Here is a 17,167-nt window from a genome sequence, read left to right as displayed (position 1 = left end):
TAAGAGCAGGGAGGTTATGTTGGAGCTGTAAGGACTTTGGTTAGGTCACAGCTGGAGTACTGTGTTCCATTCTGCTCACCGCACTATAGGAAGGATGTGATTGCACTATAAAGGCTGCAGAGGAGATTCACCAGGATGTTGTCTGGATTGGAGCATTTTAGGTGTGAGGATGGGCTGAATAAGCTTGGGTTGTTTTTTGGGGGCTGAGAGGGTACCTGATTGAAGTGTATAAGATTGAGGGGCATGGACAGAGTGTATAGAAAGCAACTGTTCTCCTTGGTTGAAGCATCAATGACAACGGAGCATAATTTTACAGTGAAATGCAGGAGGTTTGGAAGGGACTTGAGGAAATGATTTTTCACCCAGAGAGTGGTGGGAATTTGGAATGCCTGGGAGGGTAACATTGATCGGCAGGAAACCTCAACCTTTAAAACACACTTGGATGAACATTTGAAATGTCAGAACATTCAAGGTTATGGGCCAAGTGCTGGGAAGTGGGATTAGTGTAGATTAGAGTAGGTTTTTTTTATCGAAGCAGGCTTGATGGGCCAAAGGGCCTTTTCCGCACTGAGTCTTGAGGGTGTTATTTCGCGTGATCAGTGGTGAAGATGTGACTTCCTGTTTCTTAATATTTATAGTCAGGGAGAATACGTTACAGGCTTGGGCGAGGCAATCGGTGAGTCTTTGTAGCTAAATATCTGTTTAAGCTTCTGTGTGAGCAACAAGTGCAGCAACACCAGTGCAGGAGGGTTTTCTGATCAAGACATGCTGTGTATTCTCCATCGCTTTCAGTCTGGATCGGTTGTAGAACTTGCCATTTGACCTAATATGCAGGTGAACTCCATCCATGTATTCAGGGAAGGTAAAGATCAAGTGCGTGGAGAAGATAATACCTGACAAACTGGAGGCTAGAATACAGCCCTGTTTTACTCCATTCTTCACACTGAAACTATTGGACACTGAACAATGGAATGCATGTTATCGTGGAAGGAGCAGATGAGACTGAGGAGTTGGTGGACAGCCAATTTTCTCCAAAATCTGGTTGAACTCTGCCTTCCTGACAGAGTGGAATGTTTCAATGAGACCGTCAAAAGTATGGGATAGCATTAAACCGACTCTGAGCACTCATGCTGGTTTGTGAGGCCTCTGTTCTCGGCAGTCTGTGTGACGGTGAAGCAGGGATACCAAGAAAGTAAGTTCAGCAAATTTCCTCTTCCCTACTGGACATATCTCTGAAAGACAAAACTATAAGTGCGGCATGCCCCTCAATGGCAAAGCTCCCAAGCATGTTGACACTCATTGAGCAGAGATGACTTCGCTGGATGGGGCATATTTGGAAGATCGAAGGGTGGCATATGTAAGGATTTTCTGTAATACAAGACAGCTGGAGTCTGACAAGCAGTAGAACACACAAAGCTCCACTTTAAGGATGTTGGCCAGCATAACACTACAGCCTTAAACATTGGGAGATATTGGCCAACAAAGGAAAATGGCAACACCACCTGTAGACTTGACCTGCACCACCACAGCAGTCAGTGGTTACGGCGGCTCAGCAACAACTTTAAACTTAAAAAGCATGATATTGAAGGAAGTCACATGATAATCGTGCTGCTTTTTACTTGCATATTCCCATTGTAATTTAACTTGAGGTCCCTTTCTTGCGTTCGAGCACCACTGATTGGAACTCAGATTTTCAGTCTTTTTAAGGGAATCCACGTTTCCCCATGTAAAATGTTCAATTTTCCAAACGTTTATTCCTGAACTATTCAGCTGAACTGCATTTTTTGGGATTGGCATTCACTGAAAAGATACCTCCTGATGCATCTGAAATGTAAAATTGGTGAAATATTAAAAACTGAAAACAATGTTACACTCAAAATAAAAATTAAATGGGGTGGGGAGTTACTGGAAGTCAGAAATTAAAACAGAAGTATTCAAAAATGGAAACCAGGATAGAGAATAAACTTGGAAGGAACCTCATACAGGGTGGAGTTCTTATGTTCTCTCACAACATCTTTACACAATGGTTTGGTTTAAAGATTTGCAGTTGACAGTTCACTTTTTTCAATTTTCTGTATTTAAACAGATCACAGTAGAAAAGTTTGGTTTAACGGAAGTCAAAGAGTTGGTCCCAGATGGCACCAATGTTCCTGTCACTAAATATAACAGGTGAGACAACATGTTCAGATAACACTGCAGAAAACTGTTAGTTAAAGCCGCAACGTCTGTTTTTATAAAAACTTTATCCTGTTCACAAATGACTAATTAATTGCAATAATTATATTAAGTGGCAGTTGGAAGTCTATACAATCATTGAACAATGTGCTTATGTTCAATGTTATAATATTATGGAAGTAATTACCTGTACATGGAATGAAAGGTCAATGATAAATGTCCATTATTTGCATTCTCGCTTGTCGCTGAGTTCATGCAAGGGTTGGGAAACTAGTGAACTGCTTTGTGGGAGAACTGAGAGAGCGCGAAGTGCCCTCAATGCTGTTTAAGGGGAGTGCTGTAAAGAACACTTCTTCCCCTGAACACCGTGTCAGGGCACTGCTCACTACTTCTTCCCTTTTTTTTCTCTTAATCTTTCAAATTATGCAAAATATATTTGCTGCATTGTTTTTTTAAAATGTTTTAAGTAAAATAGTTTTTACTTAACAGAAGTAGATTCGAAGGACAGCCATTCACAAGGCCCAACTCCTCTTCTGAGTATCTGATTTTCTTGCAACTTCCGGTCCTCTTGAGTTCATTTCCTCCATTGATCTCTTCCCGCTGGCCCAGAAGTTACTGTCTGAGAACTGAAAGAATGCATTTTTACTTTGTTAAATGTTAAAAGCTCTGCATAGGTAGCAATAACTAGCCTCATTTTTAGAAAGAGTTGACTTATTGATTTTAGAAAGAATTGTCTTATTGATGTCAGTAATATTCATTTCCTGGGTATTGCAAATGATTACCCCAATATCTTTTCAGTTGGATCTCATCTTCAAAAATTAAAGTTTAAATATCAGGAAATTAAAAAGCAAGATACCGTTGTAAGTTAGCTGGAATCATTTCCCTTGTGTGCGCTAGATCATTCCAATCCATGTGGTGTAGGTCAGTTTTGAAAAAATTTTCAGGGGTCCAACCGTTGGCAAATGGCAGGCCTTTGCAACCCACGCCGATCTTCACGACCCATGCTGTGTTCGTTTACCTTTAATACGAAAGGGGAGCCTGCATGGTCCTCACAATCTCACTTGAATCAGTTTCAAAGAAGGAGGGGGAAACTGCACGTCAGGTGCAGACTTCAGCCAGTTCCTTCGTGCCATCTTCATCTTTATGAAAACGGAAAATCCAACCTCATACATGTAGGTTGGCATGAAGGGCAAAAGCACCAAAGTGCCTGTTTTACTCAGCACTGGATACTCCTGGAAGATGCAACCCCAGAAGGCTGACAGCTTCATGGTCTTTTGGAGTGTTTTTAATGTGGTATCACAGGTCAGCTACAGCAGCGTAGTCTTTTCATTTGGAGTCAGCTGTAAGTTAATAACGGACTCTCTGGTCTCAACCTCAAAAGCTTTTTTTCATGCATCACTTCTCTTTCAAAATTTGACACTCCTCTCATTTGCCAGTACTTCCCTATATATAACACACATGGGCTTTGCATCCTTATTTGCACTGGTACAATTGACCAAACCATACCTCAAGAAATCATCTTAATACTGCTTTGTTCCCAAGTTAAGTTTCTTCTTTGTAGGGTGTTAACCAGAGCCCTGGAGCTCTGAACAGAGCTACTACTAGCACTGTTCTGTTCTGACCTGGACTCTCCTGTGCAGCTCTCTCCAGATTCTGTTGTGAGAATCTGTCCAGTAGGTACGCTGCCTATTTGAGTCTCTGGCGTCTCCTTAAAGAAAATGGTCCATCTTCACAATCCTCTTTCCAGCAGCTGGAAAATGGAAGCAACTCTGCTCCATGATCTGGCACCAAAAGCACGTGCATGGAGGACGCATGATGTCAAGCATACGTGAAGGACGAGAAGGTCTCTGCAGCCGTTTCTTTCTGGAAGACTCTACACAGCTTAATTTGTTTCCAATAGGCGACAGCGGGCGCCGTTCTCAATGTAAAAGTCAGAAGTGGCCATTGGGTGCTTCTCCCACGATCGTGACCACCGTGGGAACGGTGCAACTGATTGCTCTGTGACCCTCCTGACACCCGCCCGCATCCCACCCGCAAGTCATGACCTGCACTTAGAAAAAACCTAGTGTAGGTGCACCCACAAAAGTGTTAGGAAGGACGTTCCAGGATTTTGACCCAGTGACAGTGAAGGAACAACGATATATTTTCAAATCAGGATGGTGTGGGACTTGGAGGGGATCTTGCAAGTGGGGATCATAGAATCATAGAAATTACAGGGCAGTAGGAGGCCATTTAGCCCTTCGAGTCTGCACCGGCCCTTGGAAAGAGCACCCCACTTAAGCCCACCCCATCCCCGTAACCCAATAACCCCACCTAACATTTTTGGATACTAAGGGTAATTTACCGTGCCCAATCCACCTAACATGCACATCTTTGGACTGTGGGAGGAAACCGGAGCACCCGGTGGAGACCCATGCACACACGGGGAGAACGTGCAGACTCCGCACTGACAGTGAACCAAGCCGGGAATCAAACCTGTGACCCTGGTACTATGAAGAAACTGTGCTAGCCACTGTGCTACCGTGCTGCCCCTCTTGGCAGTCGGATGTTCCCAAGTATCTGTTTCTTTTGTCCTTCTTAGTGGTAGAGGTTCCAGGTTTGAACGGTACTGTTGAAGGAGCCTTGGTGAGTAGTTATAGCGCATCTCGTAATTGGTACAAACTGCTGCCATTGTTCGTCAGTAGTAGAGGAAATGCATATTGAGGGTGGTGGATGGGGTGCCAATCAAACGAGCTGCTTTGTTGATGGCTTTGACTTCTCAAGTGTTGGAACTGCAATCATACAGGCAAATGGAGAGTATTCTATCACACTTCTAATTTTTGGATGGTGGACAGATCTGGGGAGTCAGCAGGTAATTTACTCGCTGCAGAATTCATAGCCTCTGATCTGCTCTTGTAGCCACAGTATTTATATGGCTAGTCCAGTTCAGCTTCTGGTCAGTGGTAAAACCCCCCCCCCCCCCTCCCCAGATATTGATATTGGGGATTCAGCAATGGTAATGCATTGAATGTCACGGGGAGGGAGTTTGATTCTTTCATTAGAGATGGTCATTGCCTGGCACTTGTGGTGCACATGTTACTTGCCAGCCCAAGCCTGGATATTCCTCAGGTCTTGATGTATTTGAACATGGACTGCTTCAGTATCATGAGTCACGAATGATACTGAACATTGTGCAACATCACCACTTCTGATCTACGATGGATCAAATGTCATTGATGAAGCAACTGAAGACGGTTGTGCCTAAAACGCTCCTCAGAGGACCCCTTGCAGTGATGTCCTGAGAATGCGATGATTGACCTCCAACTACTGTAGCTATCTTCCTTTGTGGTAGGTACGAATGATTCCAACCAGAGGAGAGTTCCTCCTGATTTCCATTGATTCCAGCTTTGTTAGGACTCCTTAATGGCACACTCAGTCAAATGCTGCCATGATGCCAAAGCCTGTCACTCTTAACTCACCTCTTGAGTTAATCACTTCCATCTATGTTTTAACCAAGGTTGTGAGGTCAAGAGTTGAGTGGCCCTGGCGGAACCCAAACTGAGCGTTAGTGAGCAGGTTGAGTAAGTTAGATAAAATTGTGAACAATTCCTTGCATCACTTTTCTGATGATCGAGTGTAGACTGATGATGTGGTAATTGTTCGGGCTGGATTTATCCTGCTTTTTGTTAACATTATAAGCAGTTATAGGAATGGGGTGATTTATTTAGTACCGATAAATGACCATTCTGAATGAATTATCTACAAATAGCAGGCAAACTTCACAATTTGATACATGGTCACTTCTATTGAAATAAATGCACCCCATCAATCCCTCCTTTTGTTTTTGATCACCCGTGTGGGAGTGATTTTGTTCATCTTAAATTGGATTTGAAATTGTTTGTCAAGCATCCTGCCATTAGCGTAGTGGGTAGCACTGCTGCCTCACGTTGCTGAGGTCCCAGGTTCGATCCTGGCTCTGGGTCACTGTCCCGTGTTGAGTTTGAATTGGGTACTCATTGATCAAAATGCTTCTATTGAAAGAATGAAGATGTTGCAAACTACTAATATATCATTTACGTTGTCAAGTGTACAGTGTGCTCCATGTGGCATTATACATGAGATATTAATGCAGCATATCCTTTCCCAACACAAACATGTAGTATATTTTGTTTCAGAATGACAATTGCCATTGTTGTCACGGACAACAAGCGGCACCGAGATTTTATATAAAATCAGTTTATTCTAAGTTCTATCGGGAAAGAGATGACCACATCATCTGCTATTTGTTGAAGGGGGGTGTCCTGATACGAGACTCCTTAAAACCGGATAGCTAGGATAGCACGGGGTAGCAAGGGGCAGCACGGTAGCACAGTGATTAGCACTGTGGCTTCACAGCGCCAGGGTCCCAGGTTTCATTTCTGGCTTGGGTCATTGTCTGTGCGGAGTCTGCACGTTCTCCCTGTGTCTGCGTGGGTTTCCTCCGGGAGCTCCGGTTTCCTCCCACAGTCCAAAGATGTGTAGGTTAGGTTACCTACACATGTGTAGGCTAAATTACCCTTGGTGTCTAAAAAGGTTAGGTGGGGTTACTTGGTTATGGGGATAGGGTGGAGGTGTGGGCTTAAGTAGGGTGCTCTTTCCAAGGGCCGGTGCAGACTAGATGGGCCGAATGGCATCCTTCTGCACTGTAAATTCTGTGATTCTCTGAACGCGGGAATAGTTCTAGATAAGTTAGTTTATTAAGGATTCAGACTAATCATAGAAAGTATAACCAGTAATCATCTTAACCATTAAACTGAGGGCAGCATGGTGGCGCAGTGGTTAGCTTCTTAAATTGGATTTGAAATTGTTTGTCAAGCACCCTGTCATTAGCGCAGTGGTTAGCACTGCTGCCTCACGACACCGGGGTCCCACGATCGATCCCAGCTTTGGGTCGCTGTCAGTGTGGCGTTTGCACATTTTGCCCATGTTTGCGTGGGTTTCGCCCCCACAACCCAAAAAAATGCAGGGTAGGTGGATTGGCCACGCTAAATTGCCCCTTAATCGGAAAAAATTAATTGGGTACATTAAACATGTATTTTTAGAACATAGCATTCAAACTCTTGCTAAAAGCAATGGCTCAATGCAGGATGAGATTTAGGTTAGCTAACTTGCCCATGTTTTTAAGACAAACAGGATTAGACAGAAATAGTGTGGTCAGCAATAACAGCTCAGTTCTTATCAATAGCCCCAACATCCTGTCTCAGACAATCTATGGTGTAAAGAAGAACCGACTTCAGCATCCTGTCCCTAGATGAACAATGAGGTGGGCAGGAACTGGCTGCGATAGGTAACATGGGAATGGCAGAAAAGCAACTTCATAAATGATGAAGTACCCTGGCAAACAACAGGTGGCAGGATGGGATTAAATCATGAGTTGATCATGTTGCTTAAAGTAACCTTCATTAAATTGACATCTCCAAGGATTGCATCAAGTCCAACGGGGGTGGGCTATTGATTTTTGGAATAATTGTATAATTGGGGCGTCTACAATAGTGTAAAGCAGAATGGTTTTGGCATTTATCCAAATCACTCCCTCGTACGTGGACTAGGCTTGGAAAAATAAAGCTGTTTTAACCAGAGTTGATGTGTCTGCAGATCTGTGTGTTCAGCTGAACTGTAACTAATGGGGAGGAACCCCATGTAAAAGGTAGCTCAATGCTCAGTTCTTGGAAATGCTTCTACATTTGTTACCAATTAATTTTGGCAGCTAGAAAATCGAGTTTGCAGTTACAAAGCTTTCACTTTCCCTGCTGCAGCCTGGCAATATAACTCTTGCCTAGTCTTGGAAAACGTTCCAGTCCAATACTGTGCTATACAATAACTGGGGTATGACAAATGTCCACTGAGCTCAAGGTTGTGATTTTAATGTTATTGTTTTTTTTTAAACTTTAGAAAAAGGAATGCTCTGTTTATGCAGTTACATACTTATTCCAGTGTTGCCATCTGTGCATATGTGACTTAAGAAATGTTGTTCATCTTTTTCCAGACATGAATTTGTGGCAGCATATGTGGACTATGTGTTCAACAAGTCAATTGCTTCTTTATTTGATGGTTTCTTTGAAGGCTTCCACAAAGTGTGTGGTGGAAAGGTGCTTCAGCTCTTCCAGCCCAATGAGTTACAGGCAATGGTGATTGGAAACGCAAATTATGACTGGAATGAATGGGAAAAGGTTAGTGTGACCACATCAGATGGAGTAGAATGTTGAGCAAATTTTGCTCATTTTCAAAATGAAGAATGCCTGTGAGGGATGTAACAGATTTTATTCGTTGTCATGCTAATAAGATTCTAATGTTTTTGAGCAGGTACAGTACTACCAACTAATCTTGCCGAAACTTTATATACTAAATGTAGAACACACAGGCATCATTAACATTCACAATATGTGTCTGAAATATGTCCATGTCGGGTTAAAAACATCTTGTTAAATTTAACAGGTGTTTCAACCTGTGCAAATGCAGAAACTATTGATTGATGCCTTGGTGCATCTGACTTACAACGTCTTGTATCTCTTTGCATTGACATTTCACTGGCCCCATCTGAGGTTTCATTATCTACTGAATGGCCTATGCCTGTTGCTAATTCTATTAATTTATATATATATATATATATATATATATATATATGCATGCATATATATGTGTATAGATATAAAGTGCCTTTAATATAGCGACATTTTGCAAGGCGTCAAAGCATTATAAATGAAATACATTTTATCACCCAGAGCTATCAGGGCACGTAACCAAAAATCTGGTTTTAAAAAAGCATTTGATACAACATTTTAAGGGAGTAATCTGGGGATTATTACCCGAGCCATAAACAAATTTGTAGAGGGTAAATAAGGTTAGAGTTAAATGCGTGGAATCAAAATTGGTATTGGAAAGGCTGGCATGGTGGCACTGTGGTTAACACTGCTGCCTCACAGCTCCGAGGACCCGTATTTGATCCTGGCGACGGGTCACTGTCTGTGTGAAGTTTGAACATTCTCCCCGTATCTGCGTGGGTCTCACCCCCACAACCCAAAAACGTGCAGGCTAGGTGGATTGGCCACACTAAATTGCCCCTTAATTTAGAGAAAAATAATTTAATTAATTAATATTTTAAAAATTGGTGTGGGAGAAATGAGTTCCAATTCAGGGGACACTGGCACCAATACTGGGGAAGTGGGAGCTATACCTTTGGCATGTTCTTCACCTGAACCATGTTGGACCAGTATTCTGGTGAGTTGTATAACCAGGGCGGTAAGGAGGGCTTTAAACTAAATAGTGGGGGCAAGGGTTCAGTTGTGGGAAGATGTGATTTAGAGAGAGAAGACTGGGCAAGAGAGCAAGGTGGGAATGAGAGGAATGATAAAGCAAGGCATGAAGGGGCAAAGCATACAAATCTGTGTGTGTCAACAGATAAGGCAAATAAAGGACATAGCTAAAGATTCTGTGAGATAAAAGTAAGACCTCAAAGGTAGTAATCTCAGGATTGCTACCAGTGCCACAGGACAGTCAGAGTAGAAATTCAAGAATAGTCCGAATGAATACGTGGCTTGAGAGATGGTGCAGGAGGGAGGGGTTCATATTTTTGTGACATTGGAACCGGTTCTGGGGGCGGTGGGACCATTACAAATCGGATGGTCTACACCTGGGCAGGACTGGAACCAATGTCCTAGGGGGTGTTTTTGCTAACACTGTTGGGGAGGTTTTAAACTAATGTGGCAGGAGGATGGGAACCAGATTAGGAAGTTAGAGGTCAGTAAAGAAGCAGCAACTAAAGCCAGTGAGGTACGAGACAATAAACTCAATGTGACTAAGGGGAAGAGTAGACAGGGAAGAGATGATGAACGCAAAGGTAGTCTGAGGTGCATTTGTTTTAATACGAGAAGTGTAGCAGGTAAGGCAGATGAACTTAGGGCTTGGATCAGTACCTGGGAATATGATGCTATTGGTATTACTGAGACTTGGTTGAGGGAAGGGCAGGACTGGCAACTGAATATCCCAGGGTATAGATGCTTCAGGAGGGATAGAGAGGAAGGTAGAAGGGGTGGAGGAGTTGCATTACTCGTCAGAGATGATATCACAGCTGTGATTAAGGAGGGCATGATGGAGGATTCGAGCACTGAGGCAATATGGGTGGAGCTGAGAAATAGGAAGGGTGCAGTAACATTGTTAGGACTTTACTATAGGCCTCCGAAAAGCGAGCATGAAGTAGAGGTACAAATATGAAGACAGATTATAGAAAAATGTAGGAGCAATAGGGTGGTTGTGATGGGAGATTTTAACTTCCCCAATATTGAATGGGATTTGTGTAGTGTTGGAGGCGTAGATGGAGCAGAGTTTGTAAGGAGCATCCAGGAGAGTTTTTTAGAGCAGTATGTAAATAGTCCAACTCGGGAAGGGGCCATACTGGACCTGGTATTAGGGAATGATCCCGGCCAGGTGGTTGATGTTTCAGTCGGTGATTACTTTGGGAATAGCGATCACAATTCTGTAAGTTTTAGAATACTCATGGATAAGGACAAGAGGGGTCCGAAAGGAAGAGTACTAAATTGGGGAAAGGCAGAGTATAACAAAATTCGGCAGGAGCTAGGGAATGTGGATTGGGAGCAGCTGTTTAAGGGTAAATCCACATTTGAAATGTGGAAGTCTTTTAAGGAAAGGTTGATTAGAGTGCAGGACAGACATGTTCCTGTGAAAATGAAAGATAGAAATGGCAAGATTAGGGAACCATGGATGACGGGTGAAATTGTGAGACTAGCTAAGATGAAAAAGGAAGCATACATAGGATTGAGGCAACTCAAAACTGATGAAGCTTTGGAGGAATATCGGGAAAGTAGGACGAATCTCAAACGCGCAATAACGAGGGCTAAAAGGGGTCATAGAACATAGAACAGTACAGCACAGAACAGGCCCTTCGGCCCTCAATGTTGTGCCGAGCAATGATCACCCTACTCAACCCACGTATCCACCCTATACCCGTAACTCCTGGGACCCTGGAGCTGTGAAGCATTTATGCTAACCACCATGCTACCGTGCTACCCATGAAATATCTTTGACTAACAGGGTTAAGGAAAATCCCAAAACATTTTATTCGTATGTAAGGAGCAAGAGGGTAACTAGAGAAAGGATTGGCCCACTTAAAGATAAAAGAGGGAATTTATGTGTGGACTCAGAAGAAATGGGTGAGATTCTTAATGATACTTTGCATCGGTATTCACAAAGGAGAGGGACAAGACGGATGTTGAGGCTAGGGATGGATGTTTAAATACTCTCGGTCAAATTGTCATACGGAAGGGGGAGTTTTTGGGTATTCTAAAAGACATTAAGGTGGACAAGTCCCCAGGACCGGATGGGATCTATCCCAGGTTACTGAGGGAAGCGAGGGTCGAAATAGCTGGGGCCTTAACACATATCTTTGCAGCATCCTTGAGCACGGGTGAGGTCCCGGAGGACTGGAGAATTGCTAATGTTGTCCCTTTGTTTAAGAAGGGTAGCAGGGATAATCCAGGGAATTATAGACCTGTGAGCTTGACGTCAGTGGTAGGCAAACTGTTGGAGAAGATACTGAGGGATAGGATCTATTCACACCTGGAAGAAAATAGACTTATCAGTGATAGGCAGCATGGTTTTGTGCAGGGAAGGTCATGTCTTACAAACCTAATAGAATTCTTTGAGGAAGTGACAAAGTTAATTGATGAGGGAAGGGCTGTAGATGTCGTATACATGGACTTTAGTAAGGCATTTGATAAGGTTTCCCATGGCAGGTTGATGGAAAAAGTGAAGTCGGATGGGGTTCAGGGTGTACTAGCTAGATGGATAAAGAACTGGCTGGGCAACAGGAGACAGAGAGTAGTGGTGGAAGGGAGTGTTTCAAAATGGAGAAGGGTGACTAGTGGTGTTCCACAGGGATCCGTGCTCGGACCACTGTTGTTTGTGACCTACATAAATGACCTGGAGGAAGGTATAGGTGGTCTGATTAGCAAGTTTTCAGATGATACTAAGATTGGTGGAGTTGCAGATAACGAGGAGGACTGTCAGAGAATACAACAAAATATAGATAGATTGGAGAGTTGGGCAGAGAAATAGCAGATTGAGTTCAATCCAGGCAAATGCGAGGTGATGCATTTTGGAAGATCAAATTCAAGAGCGGACTATATGGTCAATGGAAGGGCCTTGGGGAAAATTGATGTGCAGAGAGATCTGGGAGTTCAGGTCCATTGTACCCTGAAGGTGGCAGCGCAGGTTGATAGAGTGGTCAAGAAGGCATACAGCATGCTTGCCTTCATCGGACGGGGTATTGAGTACAAGAGTTGGCAGGTCATGTTACAGTTGTATAGGACTTTGGTTCGGCCACATTTGGAATACTGCGTGCAGTTCTGGTCGCCACATTACCAGAAGGATGTGGATGCTTTGGAGAGGGTGCAGAGGAGGTTCACCAGGATGTTGCCTGGTATGGAGGGTGCTAGCTATGAAGAAAGGTTGAGTAGATTAGGATTGTTTTCGTTGGAAAGACGGAGGTTGAGGGGGGACCTGATTGAGGTCTACAAAATTATGAGAGGTATGGACAGGGTGGACAGCAATAAGCTTTTCCCAAGAGTGGGGGTGTCAGTTACAAGGGGTCACGATTTCAAGGTGAGAGGGGGAAAGTTTAAGGGAGATGTGCGTGGAAAGTTTTTTACGCAGAGTGTGGTGGGTGCCTGGAACGCTTTACCAGCGGAGGTGGTAGAGGCGGGCATGATAGCATCATTTAAGAAGCATCTAGACAGGTGTATGAATGGGCGGTAACAGAGGGAAGTAGACCTTGGAAAATAGGAGACATGTTTAGATAAAGGATCTGGATCGGCGCAGGCTGGGAGGGCCGAAGGGCCTGTTCCTGTGCTGTAATTTTCTTTGTTCTTTTCTTTCTTTGTATCCAAATACATGCAGTATTCACAACAAAATGAATAGATTAAGAGCTCAAATATAAATAAACATGTATGACCTGACAACCATTATAGAATCATGGCTGCAAGGTGACAATAGCTGGTACCTGACTATTCAAGTACACATGACAGGAGGCGAAATTAAGTTGGAGAGGTAGCTCTGCTAATTAAGGATGACCATATATTTGAGCGGGATAGCCTTAGTTCGAAAGATCAAGATGTAAAATCAGCTTGAGTAGAGATAATGGGTAGGAAGACAGAGCTGGCTAAAGTGAAATTATGACTGGACCGAATGGGAAAAGGTCAGTGTGACCACATCAGATGGTGTAGAATGTTTAGCAAATTTTGCTAATTTTCAAAATGAAGAATGCCTGTGACAGATGTAACAAGAATTGGGTAAGGAACATGTCAGTAAAGATGCAGTGGCAGATATTTCAGGAGATACTTCATAGCAAACCATAGCGTTCCATTGAGAAACACAGAGATTCTAAAGGGAAGGATGCTGCATCGTGGCTAACTAAGGAAGTTAAAGAATGCATTGTAAGAAAAAGTATACAGTTCTTCGACGATGTGAAGATTAGTGCAGGTCTGAAGATGGGCAAAATATTTTTAAAAAGCAATGAATGACTAATGAAGGAAAGCTGTCTAGAAATATAAAACATGGTAAGAGTTTCTATAGATATTTTAAAAGGAAAAGACTAAGGTGAGCGTTGGTCATCTTGGGAGGATCCGGGGAATAGAAAATAAGGAAATGACAACAGATGTTTTGCTTCTGTCTTCACTGTAGAGGACCGCTACCCTGTGCCTAGAGTAGATTTATATACAAAACTGGCTGGAGGGTTTTCCTTTACAAAGCTTGATATGAGCCATGCTTATCTGCAGTTTGAACTGGACTCCACATCTCAAAAGTACGCAACTATAGACACCCACATAGAATTATTTTGAGTACACACTCCTCCGGTTGGGGGTCTCGTTATCTGCGATCTTCCTGAAGGCATACTACCGGAACTGCCAAAGGGAGCAGTGTATTTGGACAAGTGGGCCTGGGTGCCCCACAGGAAGAAGAGTTCACCAGGATGAAGAGGCGTTTGCCATCCTCTCAACTCCTCACCCACTATGTGATATTTGCAGTCAAGAAATTTCATCAGTATATCTATGGGAGACACCTATTCATCATTGGCCAACCGCTAGCCTCTGCTGGGCCTCTTTAAAGAGGACAAGGGGATTCTACCGCCAGAGCATCAGCTAGGATTTAGCGATGGGCACTCTTTTCAGCATTGCCCAAGGACCCAGATAGCCCATGCTTGACACCCTTAGTTGTCCCCCACTGCCTGTGAGACCCTGTCTCCACCGGTGGCAGATGAAGTTGTGGCGACTGAGAATTTTATGGACACATGGCCATTCAGATTCCAAATTGGTGAAGCTCTGCCACATGTTATATGATGGATTACAGGGGACCCCCCAGCAGCCTGACAAAAACTACAAGGTTTGAGTATGGAATATGGTATCCCACTGCCTGATCAGGAATTGATCCTGAAGGACCTACACAGTGGTCACCCAGGCGCCTCAAAAATGAAGATACTGGCTTGAAGTCTGGTAGACTGGAATCGATGGGGACATCGAACGATTCGTGTGCAATTGCCCAGCTTGTTAGGAACGCCAGAAACTTCCACCTGCAGCCTCCCTTCACCCTGGCAATGACCAGGAAGTCCCTGGGTAAGACACCATGCTGATTTTGCCTGGCCTTTAATGGGGCCCATGTATTTTATCGTCATGGATGGACTCTCCAAATGGCTCGCCATCTACAAGGTGGCCTCAGCTACATCAAGCACAATCATTGAGAAGTTGAGGTGCTCATTCAGCACTCACAGGATCCCTGGTGATCAACAATGGAATCGAACCTGCGACCCGGGTGCTGTGTAGCAACAGTTCTAACCACTGTGCTACTGTGCCACCCACCTTTTAATAATGTTCCCCAGCCCCAGTAAGATGCTGGAGAGTTCTCCCCTGGGTCCTGGTCAAAATGTATCCCTCAGCAATTACCCTGAAGAACAAGTGATCTGGTCGTTATTTTGTGCTTTTTTTGGACCTTACTGTGTACAACTTGGCCATTACATTTCCACATTACAACAGTGGCAACACTTCAACAAATATTTTCATTGGCTCAAAAGCACTTCAAGACACCTTGTGACCATGAAAGATGTCACATAAATGCAGGGCTGTCTACCTTCCTGTAATGTGGCTATATATACATCAGTATTCTTTTTCGTGTCCCTCATAGCAGACTGGTACAAAAGGTGAAGTCACACGGGATCAGGGGTGAGCTGGCAAGATTGATACAGAACTGGTTAGATCATAGAAGGCAAAGAGTAGCAATCGAAGGGTGCTTTTCTAATTGGAGGGCTGTGACTAATGGTGTTCCGCAGGGATCAGTGCTGGGACCTTTGATGTTCGTAGTATATATAAATGATTTGGAGGAAAATGTAACTGGTCTGTTAGTAAGTTTGCGGATGACACAAAGGTTGGTGGAGTTGCGGATAGCGACGAGGAAGGTCAGGATACAGCAGGATTTAGATCGTTTGGAGACTTGGGCGGAGAGATGGCAGATTAAGTTTAATCCAGACAAATGTGGTGTAATACATTTTGGAAGGTCCAATATTGGGAGGGAATGTACAGTGAATGGTAGAGCCCTCGCGAGTATTGACAATCCGAGTGATCTAGGTGTACAGGTCCATAGGCCACTGAAAGGGGCAACACAGGTGGAGAAGGTGGTCAAGAAGGCATACGGCATGCTTGCCTTCATTGGCCGGGGCATTGAGTATAAAAATTGGCAAGTCATGTTGCAGCTGTATAGAATCTTAGTTAGGCCACACTTGGACTATGGTGTTCAATTCTGGTTACCACACTACCAGAAGGATGTGGCAGCTTTAGAGAGGGTACAGAAGAGATTTACCAGGATGTTGCCTGGTATGGAGGGTATTAGCTATGTTGAGAGGTTGAATAAACTGTTTGTTCTCACTGGAACGACGGAGGCTGAGGGGCGACGTGATAGAGGTCTACAAAATTATGAGGGGCATAGACAGAATGGATAGTCAGAGACTTTTTCCCAGGGTAGAGGGGTCAGTTACTAGGGGGCATAGGTTTAAGGTGGGAGGCGCAAGGTTTTGAGGCGATGTACGAGGCAAGTATTTTTACACAGAGGGTAGTGGGTGCCTGGAACTCGCTGCCGGAGAGGGCGGTGGAAGCAGGGACGATAGTGACGTTTAAGGGGCATCTTGACAAATACATGAATAGGATGAGAATAGAGTGATACAGACCCCGGAAGTGTAGAAGATTTTAGTTTAGACGGGCAGCATGGTTGGCGCAGGCTTGGAGGGCCTGTTCCTGTGTTGTGCTGTACTTTTCTTTGTTATTTGTTCTTGATCACCCGTGGAACAACTAAACTGAAAAATTAAAACAATCTATCTACAAAGCCACTGATGCCTCTTGCTTTAATTTTCTATTTAATATGCACCTATATTGTCACCACTTTTTGTTTAATCTCAGGATGTGGCATTTACTGTCAAATTCTTATACCTGCGTTTCCGTTCATTGATCCAGTTTGTCTAGGTCCCTTTGCGTTGTTATACATTGCGAGCTTCATTGTCCACTACACCCAAATCATACACCCAAATCCTACAAACTTAAGACAGCTCGAAAAATGTCCCAGTAACAAAACTATGAACATCAGCCATCATGGGATTTCAGAGGCAATGGATTTCTGTTTGAATATATTTCAACATGAGGTTATCAAGCACATCATCTTCCAGCCACACAGTATTCAACCTAACACTGGCTCCAATATGTAACTCTTTCTAATCCATAAGTTCTTGATTTTGCCAATAAGCAGCAGTTGTTTTGTTTTTTTTGTGGACAGAATACTGATTATAAAGGAGAATACTGGGCAGATCATCCGACCATCAAATTATTCTGGGCGGTGTTCCATGAACTGCCTTTGGAAAAGAAAAAACGCTTTCTGTGTAAGTCTAATTGAACTACTATGACATTTTATTGTTTCATGATTTTGT

General features: G+C 43.5%; 1 protein-coding gene across 4 annotated transcripts in view; it reads left to right on the top strand.

Annotated features, from left to right (window-relative positions):
* Positions 1 to 17,167, top strand: part of herc4 (HECT and RLD domain containing E3 ubiquitin protein ligase 4) — a 133,155-nt gene that overhangs the window by 113,835 nt on the left and 2,153 nt on the right. For all 4 annotated transcript variants that reach the window (XM_038821315.1, XM_038821312.1, XM_038821313.1 and 1 more), the window contains 3 exons: positions 2,087 to 2,169; positions 8,180 to 8,363; positions 17,017 to 17,119. In XM_038821315.1, the coding sequence (XP_038677243.1) occupies positions 2,087 to 2,169; positions 8,180 to 8,363; positions 17,017 to 17,119 (370 nt within the window). The remainder of the gene's footprint in view (positions 1 to 2,086; positions 2,170 to 8,179; positions 8,364 to 17,016; positions 17,120 to 17,167) is intronic.

Source organism: Scyliorhinus canicula, chromosome 16 (genome assembly GCF_902713615.1).
Source record: "Scyliorhinus canicula chromosome 16, sScyCan1.1, whole genome shotgun sequence".
Taxonomy (NCBI): Eukaryota; Metazoa; Chordata; class Chondrichthyes; order Carcharhiniformes; family Scyliorhinidae; genus Scyliorhinus; species Scyliorhinus canicula.
The sequence above is the reverse complement of the archived record's forward strand: the minus strand, read 5'-3'. Positions and strand labels throughout refer to the sequence as shown.